The 18,163-nt window shown below is 54.1% G+C and overlaps 6 protein-coding genes across 6 annotated transcripts; 3 read left to right on the top strand and 3 right to left on the bottom strand.

Annotated features, from left to right (window-relative positions):
* Positions 1-2,322: 2,322 nt before the first annotated feature.
* Positions 2,323-5,964, bottom strand: DCS_03857 (U2 snRNP component prp10; the record flags this gene model as incomplete). Its single annotated transcript, XM_040801170.1, has 1 exon — positions 2,323-5,964. One exon carries the CDS (start codon positions 5,962-5,964, stop codon positions 2,323-2,325), a length of 3,642 nt encoding a protein of 1,213 aa, XP_040656203.1.
* Positions 5,965-6,443: 479 nt separating this feature from the next.
* On the bottom strand, positions 6,444-7,588 carry DCS_03856 (8-oxoguanine DNA-glycosylase; the record flags this gene model as incomplete). The annotated part of the gene is made up of 2 exons (XM_040801169.1): positions 6,444-7,196; positions 7,256-7,588. 2 exons carry the CDS (start codon positions 7,586-7,588, stop codon positions 6,444-6,446), a joined length of 1,086 nt encoding a protein of 361 aa, XP_040656202.1.
* Positions 7,589-9,282: 1,694 nt separating this feature from the next.
* DCS_03855 (U2 snRNP auxilliary factor, large subunit, splicing factor) lies at positions 9,283-11,365 on the top strand (the record flags this gene model as incomplete). The annotated part of the gene is made up of 6 exons (XM_040801168.1): positions 9,283-9,310; positions 9,377-9,392; positions 9,451-10,669; positions 10,735-10,999; positions 11,062-11,273; positions 11,339-11,365. The coding sequence occupies 6 exons, from the start codon at positions 9,283-9,285 to the stop codon at positions 11,363-11,365; spliced, it is 1,767 nt and encodes a 588-aa protein (XP_040656201.1).
* An 851-nt stretch (positions 11,366-12,216) lies between these two features.
* DCS_03854 (putative ribosomal protein S13.e) lies at positions 12,217-12,932 on the top strand (the record flags this gene model as incomplete). The annotated part of the gene is made up of 4 exons (XM_040801167.1): positions 12,217-12,418; positions 12,492-12,524; positions 12,633-12,679; positions 12,759-12,932. The coding sequence occupies 4 exons, from the start codon at positions 12,217-12,219 to the stop codon at positions 12,930-12,932; spliced, it is 456 nt and encodes a 151-aa protein (XP_040656200.1).
* Positions 12,933-13,224: 292 nt separating this feature from the next.
* On the bottom strand, positions 13,225-13,810 carry DCS_03853 (uncharacterized protein; the record flags this gene model as incomplete). The annotated part of the gene is made up of 2 exons (XM_040801166.1): positions 13,225-13,560; positions 13,640-13,810. 2 exons carry the CDS (start codon positions 13,808-13,810, stop codon positions 13,225-13,227), a joined length of 507 nt encoding a protein of 168 aa, XP_040656199.1.
* A 494-nt stretch (positions 13,811-14,304) lies between these two features.
* On the top strand, positions 14,305-16,906 carry DCS_03852 (coiled-coil domain-containing protein MTMR15; the record flags this gene model as incomplete). The annotated part of the gene is made up of 2 exons (XM_040801165.1): positions 14,305-14,834; positions 14,935-16,906. The coding sequence occupies 2 exons, from the start codon at positions 14,305-14,307 to the stop codon at positions 16,904-16,906; spliced, it is 2,502 nt and encodes an 833-aa protein (XP_040656198.1).
* Positions 16,907-18,163: the final 1,257 nt, after the last annotated feature.

Below are 18,163 nucleotides of genomic sequence, written 5' to 3'. Positions count from 1 at the left end.
CGCCTCCTTCTACTCGATCTCGAGCCTTGCTTATATTCCCTTTGGCAAATACAGGTAGGAGGCATTACCGGCACGTACCTGCTGGATATCAGGCCAAAACGGCGGTTGGTCCGATGCGTGCTGATCTGAAATCGGGGTTGACCAGCCATCTCCCGCCCGCTGAAGCCCCTGCGCTGCCAGTGCGTGATGGTCGGACAAATGGACAGTCGCTGTTCACTTGCCGTCAAGTCGCTGTGCTGCTATCGCTGCTCGCTAGCACCCTCCATAGATGCCGATTGTCGATAGCTGGCAACCGAAGGCGCCGCCTTTGACACTGCTGCGTCGGGCGTACTATGGCATCGCCGCCCAGCCTTGTTCGGTCGCTGTATCCGGCCTCCAGGGCGGCCACGTCGAGCTGCACTTGTACTCCAGGCAAGTGTATGCAAACTGAACTATTCGCCTTCGTCCTGCCCGGCAAGGGCTATGGACATGCATTCGAGACAATCAGTCGCCGACTTTGACATTTCCGTACGCGATGGTAGGAGCATCGGAAAGCCCAAGAGGGCGTGATGATATCGGCCCGTTAACAAGCCACCGTCTTTCTTTCCCCCCCTGGTGCTTTAGTTGGCAGTTAGTTCGTCGGCACCTACGAGCTTGTGCGCCAGTTTCCCGGCGCCGCGCCGCACGACCGCGTCCCACCCTCGCAAGTGCCGCTGCTAGGATCAGGCACCGCTCCTCCATCGAGACCTGGCAAAGAAAACTCTCTGTGCGGCGCCTGCGAGGCTCCAGCCCGTTTGTCGCATCTCCGCACGCCCTGCGAACGGCGCCTCAGGCGCATCCCATTTCCAACAACGGAGTAGGCTAGCCGGCCCCTCCCCAGAGCCTGTACTTGCACGGGTTCACCCGCAGCAGGCTCTTTGGAACGCTACTGAAATCCAGAGTCAGGCACCGCAACATGCCAAGGTTCGACAATCCGTCACCCTGTTAGCTGCCATACTTTCCGAAACGTGCTGTATCGATCGACATCGGTTGCGGAAGGTCAGAAGGCCCTCAAGGGCTGTGACAACCTGCCAATCTCTCGTCACCGACTTGGAGAGACAACCTCACTGACGTCAAGGCTGGGGCCCGGTGGCGTCAAAAGCACCGTTTCGGTGCGTAGCCGGCCAGGCGAGATCCGTGCCGGACTCCTGGGGTACGGTGCCGACGTTGCGGCGTAAAAACGACTTCAACTGCCGGGATGGCGTTCAGTTTTGCTTTGTGAAATTGATTATACCAAACATCCGCAAACGCAATACGCATTCATACATGCCGAGGACCAGCAGGCATAACGTCTCCTTCCTCAGACAACGACGAGCATGCGCATCACCCACCAACAACAAGGCTCCGAAGATAACTTTCCCGATGGGCGTGGCTGAGGGTGTGACATACACCCTCCGTACCTGTCTCATCAGTAAACGCCTCCGTTGGACGGAGAATACCCAAGTTAGCCCAGCAGGGCGCAATCTATGTTGGACTGAGTTGTTCATGATGTTCATTGAAAGCCCGCGAAGCGGGAGGGGATGAAGAGTACCCAAGTACTGCCTGCTTGCGTTTTGTCACCATCGCTGCAGGCACTGCCACCGACTTGGAGTGTGTGATTTCCTCAGTCCAGGTGCACCAATACATATTTCTCAATCTCGCTGAGGAGTAGCTTCGAAAAATACGACTAACCAACGAGATTGGTCAATGGGAGATTCGCGGTCGCATGAGCATGTACTCGCAAGTATCTTGCTGACCGTTCATACCTTCTCCCGGATATGATAAATCTTGCCCATCTCCCGTTCGGTTAAGACAAGGGGGGCGCCACGACGCCAGGCACATTTGCTTCTTTGCACGCTTGTCTCGGGCAAATTCAAATACGCCGCTAGACTTGCATTTCAGCGACCTCGCATCACAGGTCACGGCAGTGGGCGGACGGTCATGTCGGATGCTCACCTCACCTCCTCACAACTGCCCTGATGCGCTTGTGCTCCCAGTAGCAGAGCCAACACATGAGCAATGTACCTAACCCTTCCAGCTGAGTGAGCAACCATACAGCAGTCAGCAACCCCCAGGCATTTAGACCACACGAAACACACATAGGCAATCATCGCAAATGGGGTGAACGCGAAGTGGTAATAACAAAAGTCCTACAAAAGATGACCAAGCTACCTGTATCGCCAACGCCGTACCTGAATGCCTTAGAGCTGCCGCACCGCATTAATTGCGCAGTTTCCTTCCCGTTGGCAGGTACATTGGAACAATAGATATCCCATTGCAGAGGCTCGTGGCTCGCAGAATCCTTGGCCGCCGTGCGGGAGAGCCTTACAGCATAATCGCTAGTTCCGTCCTCTCCACCGTATTTTCGTCCAGGTTTGGGTAGTACGGTACCATTGAGTCCGCGCCCTGGATGTATGCATCGTTGTACAGCCGCCAGTACGGCGTGCGCACCTTTCTCGCCGGATGAAACAGGCCTGCCCATATGTAATTGAGCACCAGGCCTGGGCCAACAGCCATGCGAATGGCTTCGATGGCTTCGATGATCCGGTCAATGACGTGCGGACTCGTCTCGAACAAGTTGGGGTACAGAAGGTTGAGGAGGTGAACCATGGCATCCTCGCACCCGAGGCCAACTACTCCAAGTGCGATATGCTTGACGACAGCAGCGGCCGTCTGACGATGCACCTGGTCTCGGTCGATGAGTGCATCTTCAAGAAGCGGCGTGACGGCATAGACGTAATCCTTGCCCATCTCGCCAATGTACTCAAAGAGGAACGATAGTGCCTTCAGGACGCCATTCTGCACATTGAGTTCTGGCACGCGGTACTCGTTCATGAGCGCGGGTAGAACGGTGAAAGGGGCGCAGGTTTCGGCCACGATTCCTATCGCGACGGCGGTGTTGACTCGGGACTGACGCTCCTGCACTCTGAGGTTGCTCAGGAGCGTGGCCAGAACATCCTGGGGACCGATGGCCTTCGCGATGAAGCCAAACGTGTTGTTGGCGGCTCGCCTGATACCCTTCTTGTGTGCCTTGAGCATGTCGAGCAGCTCAAAACAGATTCGCATCCACTCCCGAGCATTGACGCTCTCAGGGCCACGGTCTGCGATGCGCCCAACGAGGTCGATCGTGTTCTCTTGAACCTTCTCGTGACGATTGCGGAGAATCGGGGTGAGGCGAGGGAGCAGATCTCTGATCGGAGGCTGCATCTGGGCGATGCCCACGACTGTCACTATCGATCGGAGGGCGCCCAAGATGGATCCGAGAACCTCTGGATACTCCTCGCCCAAGTACTCGTAGAGCACGATGCCCAGCTTGCCCATGAGCTCATCCTCGCCGCACTGCTTCATAACCATTGCGATGCGGGAGATGAGGTCGGCGGCCTGTTGTCGAACCGTGGGCGACTTGTTGTTCAGCCGCCACAGGATGGTACTTGTAATCTGCGGCAAGAAAGGCGCGCAGCGATCGCCCAGAGCGTTGACCACAGAGCCAAAGCCATTCAAAATGACGATTTCCTCCACCGTCTGCTCCTGGAAGGCATACAGGACACCGTCAATGAGCCTTTCCTCCAAACGCTCGTCGATATCTGCTGCGCCGAGACTCGTCACAATCTTCTCGATCGTCTCCACCGTCATCTTACGGTAGGGTTCGCTTTCGTCCTTGAGATTGTCGACGACCCTCTCAAGAATCTCGCTCACGCCAACCTTCTGTCCGATATCGACCGTCGTCTCGACAACCTGCTTGTAGTTGCGCTTGTCGAGTGCCATTCGTCTCACCCAAAAGTTCTTGAAAAAGTCCGTCAGAACGTGCTCTTTCAGGTAATTTGCGCTGACGCCCTTCGTCGCCGCACATTGCGACACGACCTTGAGGACAACCTTCTTCATCTCTTCATCGGGCGACGAAAACTCTCGCAAGAGAATTTCCATGATCTGCGTCGTGTAATAATTGGCGTATTCCTCGTCCATCAGGGGAATGATGTATCCTACAGCCTTGAGGAAGCCTGCAAGCCCCTTGCCGCGTTGCTTGCGCGCTCCCGTCCACAGAGGGTTCAATATTTCATCGAAGCTTTCAATGCCGTACGGGTTCGACGCTTCGGCGAGCGCGGCGATGGCGAGACTCGTCACCGTTCTAACCTTTGTTTGGTCATCATTGAGGTTCGGTGAGATGCATTCAACCAAGCCTTTGAGATGCGGCAGAACGGCGCAACCCATGAGGATGGCAATCTGCTGAACAATCTTGACTCCCGTATGACGAGCATGCCATGACTTTTTGCTGCCGCAGACAGCTCTCAAGAACGGCAAAAGAGCAGGGATAGAAAGGGCGGATGCCACCACAGCAAACGCTCTAGCTGTGGTGTTTCGAACGTAATCATCCACGTTGTCGATGTCGGGCCGCATGACGCTGATCATTGTCGCAAGGCCCGCCGCCTTGGCAACGTTGGAAATAATTTCACGGCCTTCTACACGCGCGTAGTAGTCTTGATCGATGAGCAGCGGCTCGATGACGACGAGGATTTTGTGCACATAGGGCCGGACCAAGTCATCCAACTTGTAGAGAATGCGATCGATGACTTTGACGAGGAGATGCCGCTCTTGCTCCTCCAGTGTTTTCTCCATGAGCAAGGGCAAAATTTGGGCGAACAATGGCCCGGCGCCAAACTGTCGTGCGTTGTCAGTGATCTGACGCAGCGCCGTCTTGCGCATTGGGGGGGTTCCGTTCTTGATCTTGAGCAACAGTTTCATGATTTTCCGCTCCTTCAGTTCGTCGACACTCATGCTGGTCTCGTCGGCACCGTCGTTAAGCTTGCCAAAGTAGTTCATGTCTTCAGGCTTGAGGAACTGCAAATCGCCAACGCCGGAGATTTCGGCGGACATGGGCTGGCCACCGAGTCGAGTTTGCTCGGGATCTTGCATCATGAATCCGGTTGCCGGAACAGGTGGCGCCGCAACTCTGTGGTTTGGGGCACGTATCTGAACGAATCCAGGTGGAAACTCGAGGATCCTGTAGCCTTGGTCCTCTCCGGGTAGCAGAAGGTCCAGTTCTTCATCGCTGATGAAGCCAAGGCTTCTCCCTACGTCCGTTCCGAAGGTCGGGGGTAGAACCGGAATGCTGGACACAGGTAGTGGAGTTGCCAGGCCTTGGCTTGCCATTGGAGTTGCAGATGGCGCTTGATCCCACCGAGATCGCTGCGTCTCTGCGGCACCTACGCCGGCAGATGGCGTTTCGTCCCATCTAGATCGTTTAGACGGCACGGCTGCACCGCGACCTGCGTCGGCTTGACTCTCGCTCGGCGTAGACGACACATCCCACCTCTGCTTGCGTTTGCGTTCTGTCGTCACAACCTCCGTCGAGCCTTCTTCGCTCCCTTTGTCTGGGCCCTGCAAAGCGGGCCGCATTTCGACGTCGGCATCATGCTCGCCATCCTTCTTTGCCAAGATAGCCCGCCGAATGCGCTCCTCTTCCCGATCAAGTTCCTGACTCTGCATGATCTCGCGGTAGGTGTTACCGCTCTCCGGGCCGCTATCTTGATGATTGGCGGCAAAAGGGTCCGCCCTGGTGGGCGTCAGGACACGGTCAAACCGTCGCTTCTGGTAGTCGGTCTCGCGGTCGATGATGCGGCCGCTCTTTTCGCCCTTTCCAGCAAGGACATCCTCCTCCTCAACATGGTCGCCGCGTGCGAACTCGTCAATCATCTCCCGAGAGGCAGTATATTGGCCGACTAGTCGCCGCGTGGTGTCCTCGGCCACGTCGTCGTCCTCATCGGCCATAGGCAGGGAGGTGTGATAACCGGCAAATTTCTCGGCTTCATCTTTCTCGTAGAGATCGCTGTCGGCATTGTCGGTGAGGTTCTGGCGCGTCGAGTCGCTGCGCTGCGTCACATCATGAGCGCGCGAGCCTTTCTTTCCAGAAGCGGCAGCATTGCGTTCCTGCTGACGCTTGATAACGACGTTGAAATCCGCATCCGACATTGTGACTCAGAAATTGTCGAAGCTCATCCCGGTTTCAAGTTGCAAGGGGAGGTCTCAGTGATGCCGTTGCACATGGATAGGCAGCTTGTGAAGGTTAATGTGGTTTGTTAGGAGAAGGAAAGCTTTAGCTCGCTTGGTGGGTGTCGTGAGAGACGGCAAAAAGTCTCGGGCGAGCGACGGCCAGCAGCCGAAGTTTCTCCGACCTGACCAGCAAACCAAGCAGCCTATGATTTATCATAATAGGCTAAACGACAGCCACGCCATATTCAACCCTTGATTCAATCTTTGCCTTTGCCATTTGCTTTTAGTTATCACTTGTAAGAGGACTCCCCATGGTGTGTCGCAGCTGCTTGCTCAAGAACAGGTGTCAAAATTGCCCTCCGCCCACCACATGATAGAGTACGCGTCAAGGGCTCGGACAAAACACCATCACCATTTTGGTCACACATGCAGAACTTCATTCCTTGTGTTGAACTTCGCTAAGGTCGCCCCCGTGTTCTCCTCCGCTTGATCGTCTTTTCAGCCTCCAGCATCACTCCAGCTCTAGAGGACTCCACCTTGATCGTAGCAATCGCCTCCGCTTCTACTGTCGCACCCCTTTTCCTGCGGCGTGGCGTCTCTGCCTTGGATGCTGGGCCCTCCACTTCCTCCGCAGACAAAGCCTCCTCCTTCTTCACCTTTGGAGCAGCAAACTCTCGCAGGTCGGCGGTGAAGAGGACAGAATGTGCCCAGCCGGCATGTTTCCCCCATATATCTCTAAAGTGGTCACCGACAGCATCGTACATGACCTTGTTGAATGTCTTAGTTTTCGTCTTTCCAAACTTGTAATCTCTCTGAGCGATCTGCCAAACATGGGTGTCAACCGGCACAGACTCGCCCCAACCCAAACCCATGAGGCACACACAGTCTGCGACCTTTGGACCGACACCGGCCAGCGACAGCAGCTCGTTGTGAGCTTCCTTGTAGGTAACCTTGAGGGGTTCTGGCCCCTTCCAGTCTAGCAGGCCCTCATGCTCGGGATTTCGCAGCGACTCCAACCACTGAGCCGGCTTTTCGTGCGCAACGAGGCGCGCCGTCTCTGCGATGTACTTGGCTCGATATCCGAAGCCAAGCTCTCTCAAATGAGACTCAACTTGATTCCCTGTAAGGGCGTCTGGGGTGGGGAAATCATGCATTGCGTTGTTTGCGACCTTGCCGAGGAAGGATCCGTAGTGTTCGCAGAGTTTATGAACCTGATGCCTGTGAGTGAGCCATTGCCATTCCTTACTTCAGCGAGTATTTGTTCGCTCACCATTTGAGATATACGGCCGATATTATTGTTACTGCTACAGATGAAGCAGACCAGTGCTTCCCAGGCATCCTGGCTAAGGATACGTACACCTGTGAAGCCTGGCGCTTTCTTGCGGAAGTTGGCATCGGCATCTGACCATTGCTTATACATGGAAACGAGATCCAGATTCAGGCTGAAATAGCGTCGAAGCATATCTTCCGTGTCGTCCACACTCGGGCTTGCCGAACCGTTCAAATGAGGAAGGTTACGAGCTTTGGGCTGGTGGTCAGGCCAGGTAGTTCGGTAGTGCAGGCAGAGAGGATCCTGCCTCAGCGATATGATGCGGCCACGCATGGTACACGTCCTGAACTAAATCAATAGGTCGTACTCCAGTCAGTACATGAGGAGCCCGTACCATTCATCGTTGATCTTTCGCCACCTAAACGACTGGCCACATCGGAGGGTTGTATCGATACACAGCTCCGAAAGGCTCACAGGCAGCTTGCGCCATTCAGGTATCCTATTCACAGCCATAATAGCATGGATCGGTGAGAGAAGGAAATCAGCACAGCCTGACAACTGCTCAAAGATCGCCCATCGCAGATTTCGATTGCAATGAGTGAACGAAGAGGCATGTGGAAATCGCTGTGCCAGATCCGCGATTCCCACCACGGAGGTTGAGATCCCTGCAGCCCAAGTGTCAAGGCACTAATACCAATGAACTTACTGTACTTAAGTAATACATCATACTGTACGGAGTACGGAGTACATGTACGGAGCACGAAGTACTGTACATGTACGGAGTACAGTAAGTGTACTTGCTGGCACCGTTAGTAAGTACATCTACTCCGTCAGTACGGAGTACTACTCAGTGCCGTTCCATACTAGTACTACAGTAGTGTCTCTTGAGTCCAGCTCACCTGGCCAATAGTGGTACCTACCTAGTACTGCACAAGCATGTTCGGAGTACTCCGTACTTGTATTCTGGATGTATTTTTTCCAATTTTTACTGTACTTACAGCATGAAGCGCAGGGAGTGCACCAGGACTGTACTGTAAGTATTGTATCTATATGTATAAGTACTCCGTACTTGTAAGTTAACTTAAGGTACATATTACTTGTAGGCTGCACCAAGTTCATGGACAAAAATGGAGAGACTAAGTCGAAAGAATTTGGTAATATTTGTCCGTACAATACTTACTTAGTACTTACGTAGTAGTTGTACAGACCTCGCGATCTGCATCCCCCACATACTTGCCATAACAAGTACTTGGATAATAATACTTGGGACTCCGTACTCCTTACTTACTCTGCCTACTAAGGTGTATTACTTGTGCCTGCCTTGGTCTACAAGTAGTTGTAGTTGCACATCATTGGAGTAGGTACTCTGTACGAAGTATAACTAAGTACACATAGTTACAGGGATGTCAACTACTTATTTCCAGTAGGTGTACATGTACGGAGTACAAGTACGCCTACTTACTCGTACTCCTACTCCGTACTCTCTGGACACATACACCTGCAGTACTTACAGTACATCTGTACAGTACTCAGCAGATGCGTTACAGGCATAAGTGCTCTTGTAATGCCCGCTAAAAACTACCTAGTACGAAATAATAATACTTGAAGCGTACGTTGTACGTGTAAGGGTTAGTCCGGAGTAGGTGTAGTTGTACTTGGACTCCGTACACGTATGTCGAACCCACTGGTATATTACTTACTGTACAACTGAGGAGTACATACAAGTAAATATTAAGTACATGTACAAGTGCATACGGAGTCCAAGTACTGTACAAGTACTCCGTACTTAGCACGCATATTACCAACGACTTTCTTCCAACATTCACCCAGGACGTCTGATTGTGGACTAATCCGTAAAACGACTAGCCCAATCAGTTGCAAAAAGCTCCAGCCTCGTCAACCAGCTGCGTGAGACTTCCATACGACTGCATCATCTGCATTGGCCGCCTCCGCAATAACGCTCTTTGCTTCCACCACCCTGTTGCATCTGGCTGAATACTTTACATCGCGGCACAACATCGTGGATCATGAACGGCGACAGCTACTCGTCTCGAGGTACTACTGCCTTGTCTTTGCCAGCTTTTCAACGCTAACCTTCCATTCTCTTGAAGACGGGCGCAGAGGTCGGGACTATCCTGTTCGTCAACTCCATTCCGATTCCAGGTCTCTTATCGCCTAACAATTTTGAAGCCTAGAGGGGATCGTGACGAGCGCCGTGATCGTCATATGGACCGGGACCGCGATCGCAATCGCGAGCAGGAGCGTGATCATCATGACCGCGAGCGCCATCGTGATCGCGACCGTGACCGCGACCGCGACCGAAACCGCGAGAGACCTCGTGACGTAATCCGCGAAAGAAGACGCTCTAGATCTCCAGATCACCGTGGAACCCGTCGAATGGGTGGAGATGCCGATGCATACTCCTCTAGCCGAAGCCATCGAGACCGTGAACGGGAAGACCGTTATGGCGGAGGTGGTCCTCGCGATCGTCGAGGTGATCGTGAGTGGGACCGCGACCGAGGTGCGAGCCGCCGCGACCCACGGCGTGACGATGAAGAGAGGCCAAGCAGAATGGAGCGAGATCCGTACGACGACCGCCGACGCGGCGGGAGAGATCGGCGAGACGACGGTGGCTTTGGCAGGCCCGAACCCCGGCGGAGCCCAACTCCTCCTGCCAAGCGAGAGCCCACGCCAGATTTGACGGACATCGTCTCCGTCCTGGATCGCAAGAGACGTTTGACCCAGTGGGACATCAAGCCACCAGGTTATGACCTTGTGACGGCCGAACAGGCCAAGCTCTCTGGCATGTTCCCCCTTCCCGGTGCACCACGCCAGCAACCCATGGACCCGTCCAAACTGCAGGCTATGATGAGTCAGCCAGGCAACCAGGTGACGAGCGCTGGCTTGAAGGCAAGCAACTCTCGGCAGTCGAAGCGTCTTATTGTCTCCAACTTCAGCCAGGCGGTTACGGAGGATGATTTGATCTCTTTCTTCAACCTTCAGCTGAACGGACTCAACGTCATCGAGACGCGCGACCCTTGCGTCCTGTGCCATTTCTCAACCGATCGCTCATTTGCCGTCCTCGAATTCAAGGAGGCGCTTGATGCCACCGTCGCACTCGCTTTTGATGGCACAATTATGGACGCCGACGACGCCGCCAACGGCTCCAATCCAGATACGGCTGGCCTCGTCATAAAGCGACCCAACGACTACGTCATGGCCGCCGTACCCGACGAAATCATTCCCCATGACCCTAACGTTGTCTCCAATTTCGTCCCCGACACGCTGCACAAGCTGAGCGTCACCAACATTCCTCCCTTCCTGACAGAGGAGCAAGTCATTGAGCTGCTTGCTGCATTTGGAAAACTCAAAGCCTTTGTTCTCGTCAGGGACCGGGGCAGCGAGGAATCCAGTGTGAGGCCCCCCCCTCCCCCGAGCTTGCTATTTCCTTGCAAGGCTGCGTGACTGACATCATTAAGGGAATTGCCTTTGCCGAGTTTCTTGAACCTGGAACGGCAAACGAGCCGGCGCTCAGCACTTTGAACGGCATGGATGTCGGCGGAAGAAGGTTGAAGGTGGCCAAGGCTAGTTCTGGTTCGACTCAAGTGGCCAACTTTGATATCGGCATCACCGCTATCAGTGGTCTGGCATCACAATCCTCGGCGGAACCCCAGAGAAGCCGTGTTCTTCAACTCCTCAACATGGTCACGGCAGAGGAGCTCCTGGACAATGACGATTATGAAGGTATCTTGATGATAATATCCCGTTGTCAATCACTGACGATGACTGACGCCGAATCTTGATAGAAATTTGCGACGATGTTCGAGGGGAATGTGCTAAATTTGGAACCATTCTCGATCTCAAGGTCCCCCGTCCTTCAGGTGGAAGTCGACAATCTGCCGGCGTTGGCAAAATATTTGTCAAGTTCGAATCCGCAGAATCTACCAACAAGGCGCTGAATGCCCTCGCTGGACGAAAATTTGCGGACAGAACCGTTGTCACTACATTCTTCCCCGAGGTGAGCTCCGATAAAATTCGATTTCCGCGTATTCCTCCAGTATGTAGGCTGACTGCTTGCCACAGGAGAACTTTGATGTCGGCGCTTGGTGAAGGGCGACGCTTGTTCAAGGTTTTGGGCGGTTGTGACACCTAATTAGGAATGCCATGGCAGCTTGGTTATGGAACGGTTATGGAACGATGGGAAACCGCGAGGGCTCATTTCGATCCCAAAGTCTTCACACGAAATGTAAAACAGAAAGCGTCAAGCCGCGAGCCAATCCGAGCACTGTCACGTCACTACCAACACGTCGTGGCACGGTCAGGTTGGGAACGCATATCTTTAGTCATGCGACTACAATTTGAAATATAAATTCGCCCAAGTTCATCGCAACTATCTATTCGTTCTTCACCGTGTTAGCCTGCTGAAACGTGCATGCATATGGATAAACGGCAATGGACGAAACAAGGATCGATTGGAGGGGATATCAGAAGTCCGTTTTATTCATCGAGCCCGAAAGCTCTAACATAAGAGGTACCAGAAAAAGTAAAGTTATAGTATCATCATGGTAGGTGCATCCAGGAAGGGGATTGATGTCATGAAAAGGAATTGATTGACTTACCACTCAAGTCAGTACTGTTTCATAGCCGCGACTGAACAAGCAGGTCGGCAGTCTTTCGCAGAACTCGTACTATGCCTCTGCGTTGCAGTACGTAGGAACATGGAACTTGTGGCTTCGCGCCGCTTTAAGAACTTTCCGAGCGGGTCTGTGCGAGTGAGCGATGAGCACGTGACCTCCAAAATTCTTTGCGGGCCGCTGCGTCGAAGTCACCCCCACCGCCTCCATGCCCTAACTAAGCGAAAATTTCATTCTCCACACATTCTCGGACGGGGACTTGGCTGGTACATTCGACGAACTTCCTGGTTTCCCTCTCATCCTCCGTACCACGACAACACCGACAAGATGGGCAGACTTCACAGCAAAGGAAAGGGCATTTCCGCCTCCGCGCTTCCCTACTCGCGCGCTGCGCCCGCGTGGCTGAAGACGACCCCCGAGCAGGTCGTTGAGCAGATCGCCAAGCTTGCCCGAAAGGGCGCCACCCCTTCGCAGATTGGTGTTATCCTGCGAGACTCGCACGGTATTGCTCAGGTCAAGATCGTCACCGGTACGGTTTCCAAATGAATACATGATGAAATGTCAGGTGAAGAGATTGGGGCACATGACTGACATGACGTTAGGCAACCGAATCCTGCGAATCCTGAAGTCGGCTGGTACGGTTCCCTGAAGATGAGAGTGGGATGTGTTGGAGGATATACATCTATACGGAGACTTGTCTCCAATGCCTCTGTACGGTTTAGACTGACAGAGAGATTTGACAGGCCTTGCCCCCGAGCTCCCTGAGGACCTCTACATGTTGATCAAGAAGGTACGGCCAGTCGATGTCGAGATGGCGGCATCCCATCGCCTGCATCATCATGGTTGGTTTGGCTAACACACCAATTTAGGCCGTTGCCGTCCGCAAGCACCTTGAGCGCAACCGCAAGGACAAGGACTCCAAGTTCCGTCTCATTCTCATCGAGTCGCGAATCCACCGTCTTGCCCGCTACTACAAGACCGTCGGTGTCCTGCCCCCCACCTGGAAGTACGAGTCCGCCACCGCCAGCACCATTGTCGCATAAGGGAGAACGTTCAAATCGGCTCACGTGTGCCTGATGGACGTTCGGTCTCGGAGTTGGGGGTATTTATGGAAAACCTGCATTTAGAGAGCCATGGATGCCTTTTCCCGTGTCTGGACGGACGAGAGATAGTCGAAATGCTTCAAATGAAAGCAATTGACTACGATTCAATGACTATGTGAGATACTTTGGCCTCGTTCGCAGTATCTGTTCGATACGCTCGTCAACCTTGTTCAACCTTGAACGCCTGCTTATGCTACCCGCAAACCCGTCATGATCACCCATACGTATGTTTCTAGCTCGATTCGTCCAACTCCTTGGAACGTTGAAGTAGGTATTCACCTAGGACTCGTAGCGGATCGTTTGGTCTGCGGCATTCGGTCAACGATAACACGCTTCGCCATGGTGGACGGGGTACGGACTGCTCCTTGGCCAGTAGCTTCATGCCGTCGAGCAAAACGCCGGTCACTTTCGTGTTTAAATATCGTCGCGTTGGATCGCCATTCGGCACAGATTCCGAGGGCATGGTGAGTCCAGCATCTGGGTGGACAGAGGCAGATCGCGAACCGTGGGCCGGAGTTCCATTTCGGACTGGCGCAGGGCTGGGAGCAAATGCTGCCGGGACAGGTGACTGGTGGCGAAAGATTAAATTGATGAACGAGACATGCAAGGCGAAACGAGCCTTGAGTAAACAAGAGCTGAAAACCCACCGCGGCATGATCAATGGGAGCGTCTGACATGACGAGGTCTTGACCAGGGGAGGCTTGCGAGCCCGAGGGTTGCGGCTGCTTCTTTGGAGAGTTTGTGGCGGACGCATCGTCGCTTGCAATAGTCTCCGACGATATCGGTATCTGCTCTAGCTTGGGGGTCTCATCTGCCATCTTTGCCTTTTCTTGGGAGGAATTGGGGATGGGTTAAGTTTTGTTTGCCGCGCAGGACGTTTGACGGCACTGGTAATTGTTGCTAGTGTTGCAGAGGCGTCGGTTCAATGCTGGTAAATTCAAGCTTCGCGAATCTCACGGTTTGACATGAAATGGGGGTGGGTCTTGTGTCCCAGTCCTGCGCTATTGGACTTGTACTTAAAGTAAGTACTCCGTACTACATGTACTCTGTACTTAGTGCTGCTCTCTGTACTCCGTTTTGACTACGGAGTAATACAGTACATAATTATTAATACTCCGTATTAATTCCAACTACGTACAGTACTTACTTTCATGACACTAAGAGTGAAAACCGGTCAGCTGACTTCGTGTCCAACTTTCATGTTCCGTGCCCCGTTCTTACATCGACTCCACGCGTCTCGCGTGCCAAGAATGGCCTTCTCGACGTCGTTTGGCAAAGCGACCATAATATTTCAAGGGGTCCGTTGTGGCAGATGGACGTCTTTGTCGAAAGCATGCTGCTGCGTGCTGAGCCTGACGACCCAGTGTCAACGTCGACATTCACCGACGAGCTTACCAAAGGACGGCCAGCAAAGAGACTGAAACGGGACGAATCAAGTGGCCAAAACTCGCCACTCGAAAGGTCGGATGAATCTTCGTCGGATGGGTGTCCGCCGAGGAGAAGGGGGAGTGATGAAGGCGTCGACGATGACGATTTCGAGCAGCGAATCGATGGAACCACGGAGGTGGAGAACGTTCTACCCCCCACACAAACGGATGACAAGGCGATTGCAGAATATGAAATGGAAAGCTTAAAATCCTCCCAAAAGAATGCTGTCGGGGATGAGGGCGCAATCACAGACAGGAAAGCGCCGTTGTGGGTCAAAGGAAGAAGCTCCATCTACGTCGACGCCTTCAATCTCGCGTTGGACACCGTGCTGGAAGAGGAGGCGCACCTTTTTGACGACAGAGAAACGGAAGTGTTCCGGCGGTGGAAGCAATTGAACTACGAGACACAATATCTGTAAGGCTTCACCCGGCGCGAAATCGAGTACCTGTCGCTTACGAGGGCGTAGTTACGTCAGGCTCTTTTTACGAAAGACTGCGGCGTGGCATCGGTGTAGCCGGCTCGGATATTATGCCGATGTTTCGGATCCGGAAGCGGCGGTCAGGTCGCTTCAAGAAGTAAGGCAGCTCCCGGTGTCAAGCACACCTGATACTGAAGTAGACGTCACCCCGGGACTCCACCTGGACGAGTCCCGGCTTCCGGAGAGGTTTACTTTCGCCGACGCATCCGACGATCATATATCCACCCTTAAAGAGGCAGCTGCATTGCTCTATCTCGACGAGCTCAAAGCTTTTGGAAAGGAGGCCAAGATACAGGGGCGGAACAAATCCGAACTGATCAAGGGCCTCTGTCGCACGAGCCAGCAGCAAACGGGGTTGACGGTGCTCGGGCTTGGCAGACAAAACAGTCGCGATGACGATGAGAATGGGACCGAAGCGTCGAAAGGCCTGCCATCCATTATGAGGAGAGAGGACTCAAGTCGAGAACAGCACTTTCTGAAGAAGATGCTCGAAGTTCTCGGACCGTGCATACGGCTGTCGCCATCAACATTTCATCTCTTCGAGCGCGTGCATTTGATCTTCTACAGGTCAACCGAATGGACAGAAAAGTCGCTCACGACAATTATTTTGTCGAGAATCGCTCGAAGGAACTTTCCCGAGTACATTGTCTGCCGCACGTCGAACATTTTTGCATGCCGCACGCACGTGCTCGAGTTCGAGGCTGCGATCCGGTTGGAGGCCGAAGTGGATGCTATACTGGAGTCCAACGGGCCGCCGAGCGAAGCCGACTTGCAACGGATTGTGGAAGTTCATGAAAAGGTGTATCCGCGGTGGCAGATGCACGTGTTGGAGGAGAATGAGAAGGAGCGGACGGTGTACGAAGCGGGCGAGGGCGCGTATCTGAGGCGGTTCAACCCAGCGCACTCGTACACGCGCATCATGCTGAAGGCCATGTATGTTTTTGGACGACGAAAAGCGCATCTGGAGGAGTACCGCTTGCTCAGCAAGCTGCTGGACCAGAAGCTTTTCCACATCAGCCGACGAGGCGGCTGGTATCAACGCAAGGCACTTCTGGAAGAACACTACATGGCTAGCCTCGACGAAGAGGCGGCTTCCATGGACGTCGAGCTTCTGAAGAAGCGCTGGAGAAGAGCGGCGGTGTCGACGTGCGAAGCTGGCCTTCAAGACCCGGACTGCCACCTAATCCACCACTACGACCTCCAGAAGCGATTGGTGAAGCTGGAGAGGAAGCTGCGGATCCCCCGGCGGCTCCAGCACGACTTTGGTCACGTCCGTCTAGCTCGGCCGGTCGAAATTACGGTCGAAGGCATCCAGCTGAAGCGGGAGTTGGTCCCCAAGCCGGGCGCTCTCGGCGTCAGCACCAAAACCGTGTGGCTCGACAAGCTTGGCTCCGAGGGCGAGTGCAGCGTCGAAGAGATGTGTCTGAGCCACTTTCGATCCGAAGGCTGGAAGGGATATCACGCCGAGGGGGGTGTAATCCGTACGGTCTTTGCCTATCTCTTCTACGACATCCTGTTCCTCTACATCCCGAACGTGTTCCAGACGGCGTACCAGACGTGCCCGCTGGACCTGCACACGGATGCCTTCTTCCCCGCGAGGGCATCGGAGATCAACCACCGGCTCGTGGAGATTGCCAACGGCTCGGCCGAGCGGCTCGTACGCAACGTCTGGGAGAAGGAGCACTCGAGGCGGACGGCGGTAGTCGGCCTCGACTGGGACTTTGACGTGGAAGACATCGCCGAGCTGGTGCGGTGCTTCGAAGGGAGCGCGCTGGCGGCCATCTGCAGGGTCATGGCGCAGGAATACAAGCACCGGGGGGGAGGGGTACCGGACCTGCTGCTCTGGCGCGTGTCCGGCCGCGGCGGCGAGGTCATGTTCGCCGAGGTCAAGAGCGCCAACGACCGGCTGAGCGACACGCAGAGGCTGTGGATTCACGTACTCACGGGCGCCGGGGTCAAGGTAGCGTTATGCAACGCCGTGGCCAAGGAAGTACGAGAAGTGGACTAGCGGGCGGTGGCGGCGTGATTGATGCTCTGTTTGCCTTGGATGGGAGCATCGCGGGCCGCGCCGAGAGGGGGGAAGGCGGGGACGCAGATCGAGAAGCAGCATCGCTACGAGAGGCATTCTTGGAGGGACAGGGACCGACGGCGCTTCGAAGAGAAGAGTGGACAAATGATGGATGGGAAGGAAGAGGAGGGTATGATGATTATGATGACGATTGTACGAACGAATCAGAGCGACGAAGCCAGCATCAGGCAGGACAGTGTTTCAAAGCTCACACTGCCTCTACATACACTGTCTATGTATTGCACACATTATTAACAGCGCGTATGTATGTACGCATGTATCTATCCAGATATGCACGTACAAGTATGCGTGTATGCAGGTGTATGCGCACGTATTTAGGGTCACCGTCTAACAACTCGTGGCTGCTTGCTACATATCACGGAATATCCGCCCATCGCCAGCCGCGGATACCGTGTCACAAGCACAAGGACGGACGGTGGAGCATTCAGAAATCAGCATACAGTTACGTCCTATTTGACGTTGGGGTGAGTCACCAGGCTCGCCGTCTGCCGCTGTCATCTTCCTGGCCTTGACAGCGCTACCTGCACGCTTCGCTTGCCGACAGCTTCACCGCTCGGGAATGGGGACGTGCCCTGTCCAGAGACCAAACCACAAAGCTGCCCCTCCGCCGATTTCACCTGCCTATTCACCTGCTTATCTTGGGGAAATGGTGAACAAGGTGAAGCAGGTGAAGGGGGCATAATGGTTTCGAAGCCTGAAGCAACGTTGCCTCGACATGACGCGCAGCGGTATCTGCTTCCGCTGATCCGTGACAGATTCCCACAACGAACGGTACAAAAACAACATCCAAGTACATGTAACTATGCAGACGAAGCATAGCGTCACGATCCGGAATACGGAACAGTTTGCACATGCTGGGAAGCGCCGCGAGGGGGAGGGGGGTAGAAAAGCAGAAGGGGGGTGGGAACTTTGGGCGCAAATGCTGTACGGAGTACGCGTACAGTCCGTACCAGAGTCTGTACAGTAGGATCGGATGGGATGGGGCGGCATACGGTGAGATGAGATGAGATGAGACAGGACAGGACGAGAGACGGCACCTCTGAAATGCTAGACGCCCGAGGCGGGGCGGCATTATTAATACCAGCATGACGGATGTGGTTCTGACTGAGAACTCATTCAAGAACGATACATACATCTAAACACGTACGGAGTACGGAGTACATGGTGGCTGCTTGA

The sequence above is a fragment of the Drechmeria coniospora genome, chromosome 02 (genome assembly GCF_001625195.1).
Source record: "Drechmeria coniospora strain ARSEF 6962 chromosome 02, whole genome shotgun sequence".
Taxonomy (NCBI): domain Eukaryota; kingdom Fungi; phylum Ascomycota; class Sordariomycetes; order Hypocreales; family Ophiocordycipitaceae; genus Drechmeria; species Drechmeria coniospora.
The sequence above is the reverse complement of the archived record's forward strand: the minus strand, read 5'-3'. Positions and strand labels throughout refer to the sequence as shown.